General features: G+C 38.9%; 1 protein-coding gene across 1 annotated transcript in view; it reads right to left on the bottom strand.

Moving 5' to 3' along the window:
• Positions 1 to 17,145, bottom strand: part of KIF6 (kinesin family member 6) — a 493,781-nt gene that overhangs the window by 29,678 nt on the left and 446,958 nt on the right. Inside the window, exon 19 of the mRNA XM_036767567.1 lies at positions 2,505 to 2,587. Within this exon, the coding sequence (XP_036623462.1) occupies positions 2,505 to 2,587 (83 nt within the window). The remainder of the gene's footprint in view (positions 1 to 2,504; positions 2,588 to 17,145) is intronic.

Below are 17,145 nucleotides of genomic sequence, written 5' to 3'. Positions count from 1 at the left end.
GTGATGTATTCACTATCTATCTGGATTTGCTTTTACAATCCAGGTCTCAGATTGCCACTGTCCAAATAGTTTTTGGGGAGATTGTATCTTTTTGTGAAACTTTTTTGGGGATACCCATTTGGCACAAGTCTAAGAACTGTCTGATTTCAGTTTTTTACTCAGAGCTTTTCTACTCAAGGACGTTTACATACCCTAGATTTACTCTTCTGTTATGCAATGCAATACTGATATTTCGACCAAGTTGAATGCTGTTTCATACTTCATAAATGCACAGACTGCAAAGACTTAAAATTCTTGGCATTTTTCTCAAGGTTGCCAGACTTCATGTGTGTTATCAGTAGTTGTAAAGTGAAGCTGGCATGAAAGGAGGCCTTGTTTGGGACCTATGGAATCCTCTAGGTCTGTCCCGATGAGTGGGTGTATTATGTGAGTGAAGAGCTTACATTATGCTAGTTAAACAACTCCTAATTCAACTTTAACATTACTTAAGACCCAACATTCACATTTTAATGTGGTGACTTTTGTCATCCCTAAACTTTCAATCATATTTTGGTTGGGGCGGAGGTACCGCCTATCCATCCATTCTCTGTCTGTGTCTGTCTCTGTCTATTTCTGTCTGTCTGTCTCTGTTTCTGTCTCTCTCTCTCCAAGTATTTTTATCACTGTTTGGGAAATGGAAAGTACTACTGAGTACTGAGATGAAGAAGCAAAGAGTATACCCATACCCATCCATGACTGGTGGGCTTCCTAGTAGCTGGGCCATATTATCTAATAGTGGAGGGACATGCTGGAGCTAAGAATGGGACTTAAGAGTGACGACTGGGGAAAATTCTGTCTTCCTAGCTGGGTTAGATTATTCTCAAGGCATTGAGATAGAGGGGAGGACAGCATGAGGAGCTCAGGCTAAAGTGTCAGCCAGAGTAGCCATAGCCACTTAGTGCCAATGAAGTGGGAAGAGGAAAAACTTTTGCATTTCTCAATAATAATAGTTAGCATTCATCTCATGCTTTAAAGTTTCCAAAGCACTTTATAAATATTTTCTCATTTTATCCCTACAACCAGCTGGGGAGGTAGGTGCTATTATTATCTCCACTTCATAGTCGAGGAAATTGAGGCAGATGGGATGGGTTAAGTGACTCACCCAGAGTCACATAGCTAGTAAGTATATGAAGCTGGATTAGAACTCAGGTCTTCTGACTCCAAGTCCAGGGTGCCATCTCCTGCACCATGTAGTTCCTTCCTTTATTTGAAAGATCTAGGGAAATGGCTAACTGGGCAAGGTCAATGCTTGTTACCATGTGTAATCCGTATTTCACATTTTCCTTGAGAAATTTCAGGTCCTATCTCATATACTTCCAAAATATAGCTCTTGACATTTGAAGCCTCAGGCTGAGCCATATGGAATCTCCCTCAGGACAGCTTTGGTTGTACCATTATGATGGTTAAGAAGATGGCAACAGCTATGGATTAGTTATAAGACAGCAAGCCAATGCTTGGGTGGGTCTGAGAGTCAAGGACTGTTGTGTCACTGACAACATGACTGCAATAAAGACCTAGTTTATAGAATATATAGGGAAACAAAGCTCTCTTTATATTCTGAAATCCTCCTGGGATCCTTGGAAAAAGAAGATGTATCTCTTCTATTCTGATATTATGGGAACCTGCCAAAGTTTTAATGAAAGCCTTTCTAAGAACAAAGAATGCATTTTAGCTGCCCATTAAGATACCCGTCCAAGCTGCGTGCCAACCACTTGTTGGCCACATAACACCAAGCCACACCTTCCTAGGTTTTTTTGGCATGGGTGTAGCTTATGCAAGAAGAGCCGCCACACTTCCTTCATCCATTTTTGACACAGCAACACACATTTGCCAGGATAAGAGAGGAGTTAAAGTACCAGTGTGCCACCACCCAACAGCTGTTTGAAGCTCTGCAGCTCAGGGCTCCATAACCCCCTCAGATTTCATCTAAGACCATGGGACTGACCTGTCAGTTTAAAAGCAAAAGCAAAAACAATACTACTTCAGGGAAATATCCAAAGCCTAAGTCTAGAGCAGGGCTTCTTAACTTGGGGGGGGGGTCCTGTGACTTAAATATATATATATATATATGTACATATATATATATATGTATATATGTATGTGTGTATGTATGTATATACATAATATATGTATACACACATGTATAGAGAGACAACTATATTTCAGTATAATTGGTTTCATTTGTAACCCTATGTATTTTGTTTTATGTGCTTAAAAACATTATTCTGAGGAGTCCACAGGCTTCACTAGACTGCCAAAGGGGTCCAGGACACAAAAAACCTTAAGAACCCTTGGTTTAGATTTTCTACTCTTAATTAAAAATGAAAAGTAATTCGTTCCCTCAGATCCCCATGGCACAGTTCAATCTCTAAAGAGACCCTTAAGTGAAGCTAAACTTAAGTAAATGAGAGAAGCCAAATACCTTTGCTGGATATTCTGACACCCTTGGGAGACCTTCTGCTTACCTTTTATGGGCGAGATATGGCTGCAACTGCTGCTGTTGCTGGGATTCCAGTGTCCGGGGAGAATTTGCTGGCAAGGATTTTTTCTGTTGGCCCAAGAAGAATTTTTATAGAATCCCAGGAACATGTAAAGTAGAGGGGACTCTCCTAGAAGAAATGCACGATGACCCCTACTCTGATGACTGTTACTGCTACTCAACTTTATAGTACTTAAGGGTTTATGAAATGTCCTCAACACCCATAGGGGTTGGCAAGCATTATGGAATCACAGCATTTTAGGGCTGTAAGAGACCAAGGTGGTCATCTAGCGCAACCCACAGGTGAAAAAGAAGCTCCTCTGTCACATATTTGTCTAGCGTCTGCTTAAGGAGCCCTGATGAAGACCTCTGCCTTCTGTGGCAGCTCAGTCTGCTTTGGGACATTTAATAAAGGTTAGGAATTTTTTTTCCCATTGCCCCTACTTCTGCCCTCTGGAACTGATTCTTTTTAAATGCTTGAATGCTGCCCTCCCATTCTTCTTTCTCCTACCTTCTCTTTTCATGTGCTGGTCACCCTCTTCCGGACACTCTCCAGCTTCCTGGTATTCCTCCTAAAATGTCATGCACATAATCTAACCAGGGCACAGCATGGTAGGGCTGTCATCTCCTTAGTCTTGGATACTATGCCACTTATTATAGGATAACCACTTCATATAGGATAACATTCCCCTAGCTTTTTTGGCTTCCAGATTACATACTATTGACTGATATTAAGTTTTCAATCCACTAAAATCCCCAGTCTTTTAAGGATAACTGTTGTTGACTCTTCACTCCCTTTCATCTTCTCATATCCAACTTGTTTCGAAAAGCTGTCAATTCTACCTTCATAACACATCTCTCTTAGGTACCCTTCTTTCGTCTGACATGGCTATTATCCTGTTACAGGCCCTCATCCCCTCATGCCTGGACTATTACAATAGGCTGCTGATTGGTTGGCCTACCAAAAGTCTGTCCCCACCCTAGTCCATCCTCCACTCACTGTCAAAATGATCTTCCTAAAGCATAAGTCTATGTCACCCTTTTTTCCCTACTCAATAAACTCCAGTGTCTCCCTATCATTTCCAGGATCAAATATAAAATCTTCTGGTATTCAAAGTCTTCCACAAACTAGCCTCATCCTCTTTCCAGTCTTCTTATGCCTTATACCCTCCCACTCTTAACCCCCATGTACTCTGTAACCCAGTGACAACAGCCTCCTTGCTATTCCTCAAACAAGATAATTAAAGGGACCATCCCTTGATTAACTTCTTTTTTTTTTTTTTTTTTTTTTTTTATGATTTAGAATTTTTTTTTTTTTTTACTTTCTTTTTTTTTTTTTTTTTACTTTATTTATTTTTAGTTTACCACACATGGTTCTACATAGTTTTGAGTTCCAATTTTTCTCCCCTCCCTCCCCCCTCCCTCCCCAAGACGGCATGAAGTCTCATATAACTGTCATGTATAACTTCGCATTGAATTAATTTATGCTCTATTCAAGTCGTGGAGAAGAATTTTGACCAATGGAATGAATCATAAGAAAGAAGAAACAGAACCAAAAAAAAAAAAAAAAAACAACAAAAAAAAAAAACCCAAAACCAAAAACAAAAGAGAAGCAGAAAAGGCGAGCATGTAGTGTGCCTCAGTCTGTATTCAAACTTCGCAGTTCTTTCTCTGAATGAAGATAGCATTCTCCATCGTGAGTCCCCTGGATTTGTCCTTGCCCCTTTAGGTTGCTGAGAGAAGCGCAGTATGTCAGGGTTGGTCCTCACGGAATCCACATATCTGTGGCTGTGCACAACGTTCTCCTGGCTCTGCTCCGCTCACTCAGCATTATGTCGTGTAGGTTTTTCCAGGTTGTTATGAAGTCTGCATCATCCCCATTTCTTATGGCACAATAGTATTCCATCACCTTCATATACCACAGCTTGTTCAGCCATTCCCCAATTGATGGGCATCCCTTTGCTTTCCAATTCTTGGCTACCACAAAGAGAGCTGCTATAAATATTCTTGTACATATGGGTCCTTTTCCCGCTTGCGTGATTTCTTTGGGATACAACCCTAGAAGTGGTATTACTGGGTCAAAGGGTATGAACATTTCTATAGCCCTTTGGGCATAGTTCCACACCGCCCTCCAAAATGGCTGGATCAGCTCGCAACTCCACCAGCAATGCAACAATGTTCCAATTTCCCCACATCCTTTCCAGCATTTATCATTCTCCTGATTTGTTATTTTAGCCAATCTGACAGGAGAGATGTGGTATCTAAGAGTTGTTTTGATTTGCATTTCTCTAATCAGCAGCGATCCAGAGCATTTTTCCATATGCCTGTAGATAGCTTTAATTTCTTCCTCTGAAAACTGCCTGTTCATATCCTTTGACCATTTCTCAATTGGGGAATGGCTTGTATTCCTATATATTTGGCTTAGCTCCCTGTATATTTTAGAAATGAGGCCTTTATCAGAGATACTAGTTGCAAAGATTTTCTCCCAATTTTCTGCTTCCCTCCTAATTCTTGTTGCATTGGCTTTTTTTGTACAAAAACATTTCAATTTGACATAATCAAAATTATCCATTTTGCATTTTGTAATGCTCTCTATCTCTTGTTGGGTCATGAATTCTTTACTTTTCCACAAATCTGATAAGTAAACTATTCCTTGCTTTCCCAAATTACTTAGAGTATCAACTTTTACTCCTAAATCATGAACCCATTTTGACTTTATTTTGGTATATGGTGTAAGATATTGGTCTATGCCCAGTTTTTGCCCTACCATTTTCCAATTTTCCCAACAGTTTTTGTGAAATAGTGAATTATTAGCCCAGAAACTGGCTTCTTTGGGTTTATCAAAGAGTAGATTGCTAAACTTGTTGATTTCACCTACTTGTGTACCTATCCTATACCACTGATCCACACCCCTGTTTCTTAACCAGTACCAGGCAGTTTTGATGACTGCTGCTGTGTAGTACAGTTTAATATCTGGTGTGGCTAAACCACCATCCCTAGCATGTCTTTTCATTAATATCCTAGATACTCTAGACCTCTTGTTTTTCCAAATGAATTTTGTTATTATTTTGTCCAGCTCAGCAAAAAAAAATTTTGGTAGTTCGATTGGTATGGCACTGAATAGATAGATTAATTTAGGTAGAATTGTCATTTTTATTATATTAGCTCGGCCTAACCATGAGCAACTGATATTTCTCCATTTATTTAGATCTGATTTTATTCGCGTGAAAAGTGTTTCATAGTTATGTTCATATAGGCCCTGGGTTTGTCTTGGCAAATAGACTCCCAAATATTTTATAGTGCCTTCAGTAACTTTGAATGGAATTTCTCTTTCTATCTCTTGCTGTTGGGCTTTGTCAGTAATGTATAGGAATGCTGAGGATTTATGTGGGTTTATTTTATATCCTGCAACTTTGCTAAAGTTGTTTATTATTTCAAGTAGTTTTTTACTTGATTCTCTAGGATTCTCTAGATAAATCATCATATCATCTGCAAAAAGTGATAATTTAGTTTCTTCTTTTCCTATTCTAATTCCTTCAATTTCTTTTTCTTCTCTTATTGCTACAGCTAATGTTTCTAGGACCAAATTGAATAATAGGGGTGATAATGGACATCCTTGTTTCACCCCTGATCTTATTGGGAATGCATCTAGTTTATCCCCATTACAAATAATGCTTGTTGATGGTTTTAGGTAGATGCTATTTATAATTTTGAGGAAGGTTCCCCTTATTCCTATGCTTTCTAGTGTTTTTAATAGGAATGGGTGTTGTACTTTGTCAAAGGCTTTTTCTGCGTCTATTGAGATGATCATATGGTTTTTGCTAGTTTTGTTGTTGATATGGTCAATTATGCTAATAGTTTTCCTAATATTGAACCAGCCTTGCATTCCTGGAATAAATCCTACCTGGTCATGGTGTATTATTCTCGTAATGAGTTGCTGCAATCTTTTTGCTAATATTTTATTTAAAATTTTTGCATCAATATTCATTAGAGAAATTGGTCTATAATTTTCTTTCTCTGTTTTAACTCTACCTGGTTAGGTATTAGTACCATATTTGTGTCATAAAAAGAATTTGGTAGGACTCCTTCTTCTCCTATTTTCCCAAATAGTCTGCAAAGTATTGGAATTAGTTGTTCTTTAAACGTTTGATAGAATTCACATGTAAAACCATCTGGCCCTGGAGATTTTTTCCTAGGGAGTTCGTTGATGGCCTGCTCAATTTCTTTTTCTGATATGGGGTCATTAAGAAATTTCACTTCCTTCTCTGTTAGTCTGGGCAGTTTATGTTTTTGTAGATATTCATCCATATCTCTAAGGTTGTCAAATTTATGGGCATACAGTTGGGTGAAATAATTCCTAATTATTGTTTTGATTTCCTCTTCATTAGAGGTGACCTCACCCTTTTCATTTTTTATACTGGTAATTTGATTTTCTTCTTTCTTTTTTTTAATCAAATTGACCAAAGGTTTGTCAATTTTATTGGTTTTTTCATAAAACCAGCTCTTTGTTTTATTTATTAATTCAATAGTTTTCTTGGTTTCAATTTTATTAATCTCTCCTTTGATTTTCAGTATTTCTAATTTGGTATTTAATTGGGGGTTTTCAATTTGCTCTTTTTCTAGCTTTTTCAGCTGTATGCCCAGATCATTGATCTCCTCTTTCCCTATTTTATTCATGTAGGCATTTAGAGATATAAAACTCCCCCTAAGAACTGCTTTTGCTGCATCCCATAAGTTTTGGTATGTTGTTTCATTATTGTCATTCTCTTGAATGAAATTATTGATTGTTTCTCTGATTTGATCTTTGGCCCACTCACTCTTTAGAATTAAATTATTTAGTTTCCAATTAGTTTTTAGCTTATTTTGCATGGTTCTTTATTAAAAATGATTCTTATTGCATCATGATCTGAAAAGGATGCATTGACTACTTCTGCTTTTCTGCACTGGATTGTGAGGTTTTTATGCCCTAGTACATGGTCAATTTTTGAGTATGTGCCATGTACTTTTGAGAAGAAAGTATATTCCTTTTTATCCCCATTCAGTTTTCTCCAGAGGTCTATCATATGTGCCTTTTCTAAAATTCTGTTTACCTCCTTAACTTTTTTCTTATTTATTTTGAGGTTAGATTTATCAAGTTCAGAAAGGGGGAGGTTGAGGTCTCCCAATATTATAGTTTTGCTGTCTATTTCTTCCTGTAACTCCCTTAACCTCTCCTCTAAGAATTTGTATGCCTTACCACTTGGTGCATATATGTTAAGCAATGATATTGCTTCATTGTTTATGGTGCCTTTCAGCAGGATATAATGTCCTTCCTTATCTCTTCTAATTAGATCTATCTTTACTTTTGCTTTGTCTGAGATTAGGATTGCTACACCTGCTTTTTTTACTTTAGCTGAGGCACAATATATTTTACTCCAGCCTTTTACCTTAACCCTATGTGTATCCCCCTGTTTCAGATGTGTTTCTTGTAAACAGCATATTGTAGGATTATGGTTTTTAATCCATTCTGCTATCTGCTTCTGTTTTGTGAGAATGTTCATCCCCTGCACGTTCAGGGTTATGATTTCTATCTGTGTCTTTTTCTCCATCCTAATTCCCCCTGTTTATGCTTTTATTTCTCCCTTTCCCCTTCTCCTCCCCAACAAAGTTTTGCTTTTGACCGCCGCTTTCCTCAGTTAACCCTCCCTCTTTATTCCCCTCCCTTATCTAACCGTTACCCACTTGCTACTTCTCCTCTTTCTTCTGCCCTCCCCCCTCCCTTTTTCCCCCCTTTCCCTCCCACTTCCCGTAGGACAAGTTAGATTTCTAAACTTATCCGAGTATGTTATTCCCTTCTTGAACTAGATCAGATGACAGTAAAGCTCAAATACTGCTCTTCTCCCTCCCTTCTTTCCCTCTACTATAATATGTTTTTTTGCCACTTCCTTTGGTGTAATTAACCCTTTTCTACAACCTTCTTACCACTTCCCTCATAGCCCTCCCTTTATATCTCTTATTTATATTTTATATCTTTACATCAGTCAATTTATACAGGCATTCACAACCTATGTATATCCCTTTCATTTGTCACAATAGTTGTACCATTCACAAGAATGACTTATATATGTATATGTATATATATATATACATAAAAAACATACATAAGATGATATAATCCCACATAAAGATGTAAACAACCTAAGCTTATTGGTTAATGAAGTTTGTGGGGTTTTTCCCCCTGGTTACCTTTTTATGTCTCTCTTGAGGTTTGTATTTGGAGATCAAATTTGCCATTGAGTTCTGGCCTTTTCATCAGGAAGGTCTGGAATTCCCTTATTTCATTGAATGTCCATCGCCTTGCCTGGAAAATTATGCTTAGTTTTGCTGGGTAGTTGATCCTTGGTTGTAGTCCCAGCTCCTTTGCCCTTCGGAATATCATATTCCAATTTCTCCTGTCTTTTAATGTGGAAGCTGAGAGATCCTGCGTGATCCTGACTGTAGTTCCACGATATTTGAATTGCTTCTTTTTGGCTGCTTGCAGTATTTTCTCCTTAAGTTTATAGCTCTGAAATTTGGCTATAATATTTCTTGGTGTTTTCAGTTTGGGATCTCTTTCAGGGGGTGATCGGTGGATTCTTTCAATGACTATTTTGCCCTCTGGTTCTAGGACCTCTGGGCAGTTGTCTTTGATAATTTCTTCGAAGATACTGTCAAGGCTCCTTTTTTCATCGTGGATTTCCGGTAGACCAATAACTCTCAAATTGTCTCTCCTGGATCTATTTTCCAGGTCCGTTGTCTTGCCAATCAGATATTTCACATTTTTTTCTATTTTTTCATTCTTTACATTTTGTTTTATTACTTCTTGATGCCTCATAGATTCATTAGCTTCCACTTGCTCAAGTCTAATTTTAAATGAGTTAGTGTTTACATTTTGCTTTTGAGCATCCATTTTCAATTGGTTGATTTCACCTCTCAGGGTGTCCTTTTCTCTCTCTAGATTCTGAATCTCCATAGCCATTTCGCCAATCTTATTCTTTAGGGACTTGATTTCGTCAGTGGATTTTTTCTCCTTTTTTTCCATTTTTTCCATATTTTCTTTTAGCTCCCTAATTTGGTTTTTAAAATCCTCTTTTAGCTCTTCCAGCAGTGCTTTTTGGGCTGGAGACCAGATCATATTAGCTTTTGAGGTATCTGATGTATCTACCGTGTCATTGCTATCTTCTTCTAAGTCGATATTTTGATCCTGCCTGTCTCCATAAAAAGAATCTATTGTCCTCGGTTTTTTTGTGTTCTTCTTCATGTTGGATTGCCTTTTGCTGGCGTTAGAACGAATTTCTATCTGTGAGTCTCAGGGCTTTCTGTCCCAGCTTTCTTATTCTGGGGGTTGTGAGTCTAAAATTATAACCTTCAGTTTCCTGAGGTGTGGGGGAGGGGTCTGGCTCCCTGGCGTCTCACTCCCTGTGGGTGCTCTCCAGCCCTTGCTTTTCAGCAATGGTCTCAGCTGTTTGTTGTTTGAGCTGATGACTGGCGCTTCCCCTGGGGGAGCAAGGTTACGTCTGGGCTCCTGGCTTGGCCCCCTGCCGACTCTTCCCCTCTGGGACTAATGAGCTTCTAGTATTTGTCCTGTGAAGCCCCGCTACTCTCTCCTCTGTTTCAGTTCTCTTTTTTTTTTCCCCGAGGAATTCTCTGGGTGAGGGGGGGAGGGGTTAGAGCCGCTTACCTAGCCATTGAGTCTTCCGGAAGTTCAAGAGGCCGAGATCCTGGGTTTTGCAAGCGGCAGGACTGGGTGTTTTCGCGGCTGGTGGCGTTGCGCTGCCTCTCGTCGCTCCCAGAGACTGCCGTCCTGTGTTGGGAGGCCTGGGGATCTCTGCCGGTTTCGGGCGCCCAGCTTTCTCCCAGCTCGTCTCCCACGTGGGTTTCCCAGCCGGCCGCTTCCGCCTTGGTCTGGAGCAGCTCCGCACCGAGCACTCTCCGCGCCTGCAGGTTCGTTCCTCTGGCCTTTCAGACTCTCCCGGCTCGGAAATTTGCCCCACGCAGACTGCTCGCGGTTTCTGACTCTCTCAAATCTCTTGATTAACTTCTTAAAGAGGCCTATTCACTGGATGGGCGTTACCTCACTGAAAGTGAATACATGAAAAGGCCTTAGCCTGGAAGGACCAAGGTCTCCCATTGCATCCTGGGCCATCTCCAGTCATCCTGATGAATTTCTGGTCACTGGCTCTGGAGGAGAAAGTGAGGCTGGTGACCTTGCACAGCCCTCCCTCACTCACATCAAAGTCAACTGCAAGTCATGTCATCATTTCCCTGATGCCATGGTCCTCTTCGAAAATGAAGGACAAACACAACAACAACCAACAAGCCTGTCCCAGGATTATGGGCACTTTCACTGGCTGTGCCCCAAGCCTAGAACTGTTCTCTCTCCTCATCTCTACCTATTGGCTTCCCTGGTTTCCTTCAAGTCTCAGTTAAAATCCCACTTTCTTCAGGAAGTCCTTTCCCATTCTTCCTACTTCCAGCTCCTTCCCTCTGTTGATTAATTCCTACTCATCCTGCATAGAGCTCCACTGTAATTAATTGTTTAAGTGTTGTTTCCCCCAGTAGATTATGAGCTCCTTGAGAGCAGAGACTGTCTTTTACCCTTCTTTGTAGCCCTGGTGCTTGGCATTTGCCTAGCACATAGTAGGCACCAAATAAATGTGGATTAACTTGTTCTATGAGATAAAATTTGACTTCCTGTATTAACATAGGTAGTTTATCTTTCTTGCTACCCTCATTTTGTGCATTTTTGTATAGACATCCGAGGACAAGTGTTTTATTAATGGCTTCCTTCTTGGGTTTTGTTGCCTCTGAAGTTTTGGGCATCTCAATAGAATGGGAATTCTATTTTTGGGAATCTCAATACAATTAAGGGCAAGGATTATTTTCATTTTTGCGCTGGCATCACAGCACTTAGCATAACTCCTGGCACATAGTAGGTAATTAATGTTTATCAAATTGAATCTCAATGACAATTCTTTTTACATTGTAGCTCCTCTACATGGTATCTAGGATGGTGGGTGTACATGGACAGTTTTCTCCTCTTCCCTTTTTTTCAGCTTAAAGTCTTGGTAAATAACTTCTTACTAGTCTTTGTAATGCACACTCATTCCCTGGCCAGGATTTTGTCGTTCCTATATTTTAAACCCGGTTCTAACATTTCAAATTCCATTTTAAATCATTTTTAGCTAAATGTTCAACTTCCCAAATCTGTTTTTCTATTCTGAATCTTTTACTTCTGTTAGCATGGATATACCACCTAGAACTCTAAGGTTTTGACTTATTTACTTCCTAATTTTTGTCAATGTTTTCTGGGTTTCTTCCATCTATTTGTGTCCACACAAATCATCAGAAATGAGTTTTAGTCTTGTATTGGGAAGACATGCGACCTCTCTATTGTTGCTATCAGTTCAATAAATAGCTCAGTATACTTCACTAATCACTAAGCACCATTCTTCTCTTCTTCCTTTGACCTTTACTAGATAAACTCTCACCTGTTAAGACTTGTGGATCTACTTTATCAGTCTTTGAAGGACAAACAGCTGGTTCCTCTTCAGGGTATCTGTCTAGCTACCTCATTTTCTCCCCTTTGGCTTCAAGTGTTCAATGGTTCTTTTTTCTTTCCTTTTTTGTGTCATATTGTTGTGATTTATACTTTGTTTCTAAAGAGGGCAGGTGATATCATGATGTTGGGGTAAAACAGTGGATGATGGGTGATGACTTGTGCATGAATTGAATTTAAGTGAGGCAGAGTTGCACAAAGTTGTCAGCCTCACTCGCTCTTTCAGAGTCAGCAAAATCCAGTGGCAAGACAGGAGTCAGGACAACTAGCGATAGCCTGGGGTGCAGCAGATGACCTTGGAGTCTCTAAGGTCTTCACAGCATCTGCTTTAGCTACCTTCATTGCTGTTGGAACACATTGTTCTCATCCTCCCATTCCACGGGGGAAAATTTTAACATGCTTAGTGTAGACAGTTCCTTAACTCACCAATGGGTTTGAGGCCTTCAGGTTATCCTCAACCTGGTTTAGTCCATCTGCCTGGTTTTATTATTCCACTCTTCAACTTCCTCTTCAGATCCTTTTTCCTGTTGGGTTTTCACATTGAAACTTGTCTTCTGATTTTTAAAAGACATTAGTTGTAGAGGTGGAAGGAACCTCAGGGGCCCTATAATTCACTTATTTTTAACGTAACTTTCATTTTACTTTTTTGTCAGTTAACAAGCATTACTTTTCCTTGCATCTCTACCCCTTTAAAAAAAAGAGAAAAAGCTCTTGTAACACAGGCGTATGCAAGCAAAACAAATTCTTACATTGGCCATGTCCAAAAATGTTATTTCATTCTGTACCTGGAATCTATTATCTGTTCATCTGGAGATGGGTAGTGCACTTCATTATCAGACTTCTGGAATCATGGTTGGTCATTGGACTGATCAAATTTCTTAGGTCTTTTGCTTCTGCGTCTTATTTTTAACTGTTTAAATCTTTATTTCTAGTGTGTTTCTTGTGAACAACACATTTTTGGATCCTGATTTCTAACCCATTCTACTAAATTATGTTTCATGGGTGAGTTCATTCCATTTATAGTTATGATTCTTAATTGTATATTTCCCTCCATCCTATTCTGTTTCCTTTGTTTCCCACCCCATTTATAAACAAGAGACGGTGAGAGAGAATGAGTAAGCTCAGCACCAGTGTTATAGGTCTGGTATATTCTTCTTCTGTTCCCTGCTCCTTTTCTCTTTCCCTCTCCCATAGCCCAATAGCAGGTTTTTATTCTTTTTTTCAAACCCCTCTTTGAAATGTACCTTTACTAATTAATTAGTTTTGCTTAAGACTAATCTTTTCCCTCATCACTATCCCTCTTATTTTTCCCTTTCCTTTCTCTTCTTTCCCTCTTGTTTCCCAATTAAGTGATATGTTTTTCCATGCCCAATTATGTGTTTGTCTGTGTATTTTTCCTTCTTTTGACAAGTTAGATGAGAATGAAGCTCAAGTATCACTTGCATCCTTCCCTTTCTCCTTTCTACTCCTTTGTAAAAATTTCTACTTGTACTTGCCAATTATGTGAGATAATTTTCTCCATCCTTTCTCTCCTTATACCTCCTCCCATTTATTCCTCTTCCTCTTCCTTTCCATTCTTCTACTATCATCAAATGAAACAGAACCATTCCCAAGCCCTCTAATTAAATTCTTTCTATGACCACTGATGAAGACAGAGTTCTGAGGGGATGCATATATTATCTCCCTACATTAGAAGATAGTTTTTTTCTTATTTAGTCCCTTATGATTGATTGTTCATGTTTACCCTTTTTATGTTTCTCTTGACTCCTGTGTTTGTATTTCAAAATTTCTATGCATCTGGTCTTTCTATTAGGAATGCTTGGAATGCCTCTATTTCATTAAAGATCCATTCCCCCCCCCCATAGAATTATACTTAGTTTTGTTGGCTAAGTTATTTTTGATAGTAAACCTATATCTTTTGGCTTCTGGAATACTGTATTCTATGTTCTCCACTCCTTTACAGTAGTGGCTTTATAAATCTTGTGTGATACTGATCACAGCTCTTTGGTACTTGAATTCTTGCTTTCTGGCTGCTTACAGTACTTTTTCTTTGACTTGGGAGCTCTGGATTTTTGCAATAATGTTCTTGGGAAATGTTCATTTCAGTATTTCTTCCAGGAGGTGATTAGTATATTCTTTCTATTTCCTTTTTGTTCTTTGCTTCTAAGAGATCTAGAACACTTTATGATTTCTTGAAATATGTTATCTGGGCCCTTTTTCAATCATAGCTTTCAGGTAGCCAATCAATAATTAAATTATTTTTTCCTCAATCTTCTTTTCAGGTCAGTTGTTTTTCCTATGAGGTACCTTATATTTTCTTCTATTTTTTCAGCCTTTGTTTTTTAAATATTTATCATTGTCTCATAATGTCATTATCTTCTCATTCTAAAGGGAGTTTATTGTTTGAGCAAAGTTTTATACCTCTTGTGCCAAGCTGTGAAATTCTATTTTCATTTTTTCTTCCATAGTTCTCCTTTCTTTTATATTTTTCCCTCTAGTGCTTTCATTTAGAAAATCATTTTTAACTCTTTAAAATCTTTTATGACATCTCTTCTGTGAATTTTAGTTAAATGTGTGCCCTAGCTGTGTTTTCATTTGAGGCTTTATTTTTGGAGTCATTCTCTTCTTCTAGGTTTCTATCTTTAGTGTATCTATCAACAGAATAACTCTTCTTGGGATTCTTTTTTTCATTTTCTCATTTTTCTGACATACTTTCTGACTTCAGAATTTGTGTTAGGGCTGGGCTCTGTGTATTTCTGGAGGCAATATCTGGATTGAACTTGTGTTCTTGTGGTTCTTGTGCTGCTGCTTTCTTGAGCTATTAAGTGTTATGTTATTTCAGAATTTCAGGAACAGCTTGGGCTGAGGACCTGCCAACTTCTGGCATTTCAAAGTGACTTGATGCAGGGAAAAGTCTTGTTGCTGCCAGCCTGCTCTGAGGTCTCTGAGTTCTTGACATGAGTTTGGGTCTAAGTTGCACACCTGTGGGCTTGCTTCTGGTTGGTTGGAGTTTGAGTAGACTGCTTCTGAATCCAGCCACTATACGTCATCTAAAAGCTCTGTTGGTTCAGAGTGACAGAACTGTGGGTTCCTCCTTTATCTGAGTTTTCTGCCCTGATTATTCTTCTGCAGGCTTTAGACTGGGCTGGAGACTGGAAATAAGATCCCTGCTCAGCTCCTGGAGGCAGAGTCAAGCAACTTCCATTTCCTTCTGAACTTGCTGTTTTCTCAGCACATAGCCTAGGACCCATTATCACATCTCAACCTGGAAAGCAATCTTTAGTTGCTAGTCTTCTCCTCAATTCACTCCAGATCTGTGACCATGAACTGGGTAGTGACAGCACCTGTTGTATCCTATACAAAGTAAGGACCCTCTGTGTGGTTTTGGGACCTCATCTTGCCCTGATACACAGCATCAGTTCTCTTTTAGTTCCTGTGCTGAAATGTTCCACACATGGCTGCTCCTAGCTAGACTCATCCCTAAATGTCCCCAGACCTCTGTCTCCTTATGCCAGCCTTGTGTAGAAAAATAATTCACTGTGACTTTTCTTTAGAGTTCACAGTCAAGATGGTCCTTTTTCTAGATCTTGGTGAAAGGGTTATAAAAGAGAGTTTGGCTGTATTTCTTTCTACTATTTCACCATCTTGGTTTCTGAGTTAACTCCATCATTTTAAAGAAATGGAAACCAAAGGGCAATTAGGTGGCACATTGGATTGAGCACCAGCTCTGGAGTCAGGAGGACATGAGTTCAAATCTGGCCTCAGACACTTAATACTTACTAGCTGTATGACCTGTGGCAAGTCGCTTAACCCCAACTGCCTCACTTAAAAAAAGAGATGGAAACTGAGGACAAGGTAGGTTTCTTTTGTCCAAGGTCACACAGGTAGTAGATGTCAATGGTAGGATTTGAACCCAGGTCTTCCTACTCTAGACTCGGTGCTCCTACCACTGTATCTCTCATATCTTTGATACCCTAAAGCATGCAAAATGTGATCCTAAACATCTTTCACCTTCTCTTCTTGAAGACAGGCTAGCCCACATTTCAATTATAGATATCAGTCACTTGGTTGTGATAGAAATATGAACATTGTATGTTTAATGCAAATCCCTGAAATATTGGCCCTTTTCTCTATCCATGCTTGCTTTGTAATTGTTAAAAGATGCTTTTAATATTCCTGGTTTTATGGATTTTTTGTAGGTCTTGTGCCCTAATAAATGGTAAATTTTTGTGAAGATGCCATGCATAGCTAAGAATAGGTATACTCCTTTCTATTCTCATTTAATATTCTCTAAAGGGCTATTATAAATTATATTCAGGTCTTTCATTTCTTTTTTTTGTTTACTCGTTGATTAAATTCACCTAGGTCTGAGAGAGGATAAATTGAGGATCCCCACTTTTAATAGCACCAACCTCTCAAGGTTTTTGTGAGGATCAAATCAGGTAATATTTGTAAAGTGCTTAAATAGGAAACAACAACAACTACTACTACTACTGCTACTACTACTACTACTACTACTACTACTACTACTACCACTACTACTACTACTACTACTACTACTACTACTACTACTACTACTACTACTACTACTACTACAACTATGGTTTTAATATCTATTTCACTCTGCAACTTTTCCATTAAAAATTTAGGTGCCATGCCATGTGGCATGTATGTTTCGTATTGATATTATTAATTCATTGTCTATGGTACCTTTCAGTAAAAAAGTTTCCTGGTTTGTTGTTGCCAAGTCATTTTTACTTGTGTTTGACTCTTCATAATCCCTTTTTGGGATTTCTTGGCAAAGATACTGGAGTAGTTTTCCATTTCCTTCTCTGGCTCATTTTACAGATGAGGAAACTGAGGCAAAGAAGGATTAAGTGACTTGCCCAGGGTCACACAGCTAGTAAGTATCTGAGACTAGATTTGAACTCAGGTCTTCCTGACTCCAGGCTAAACACTCTGTCCACTGCACTACCTGGCTGTCCCTCCCTGTTTATGTCTTTTAATCAGGGCTGTTGTTTTGTTGGCAATTATGATTTCTACCCCTTAT

Source organism: Trichosurus vulpecula, chromosome 7 (genome assembly GCF_011100635.1).
Source record: "Trichosurus vulpecula isolate mTriVul1 chromosome 7, mTriVul1.pri, whole genome shotgun sequence".
Lineage (NCBI taxonomy): Eukaryota > Metazoa > Chordata > Mammalia > Diprotodontia > Phalangeridae > Trichosurus > Trichosurus vulpecula.
The sequence above is the reverse complement of the archived record's forward strand: the minus strand, read 5'-3'. Positions and strand labels throughout refer to the sequence as shown.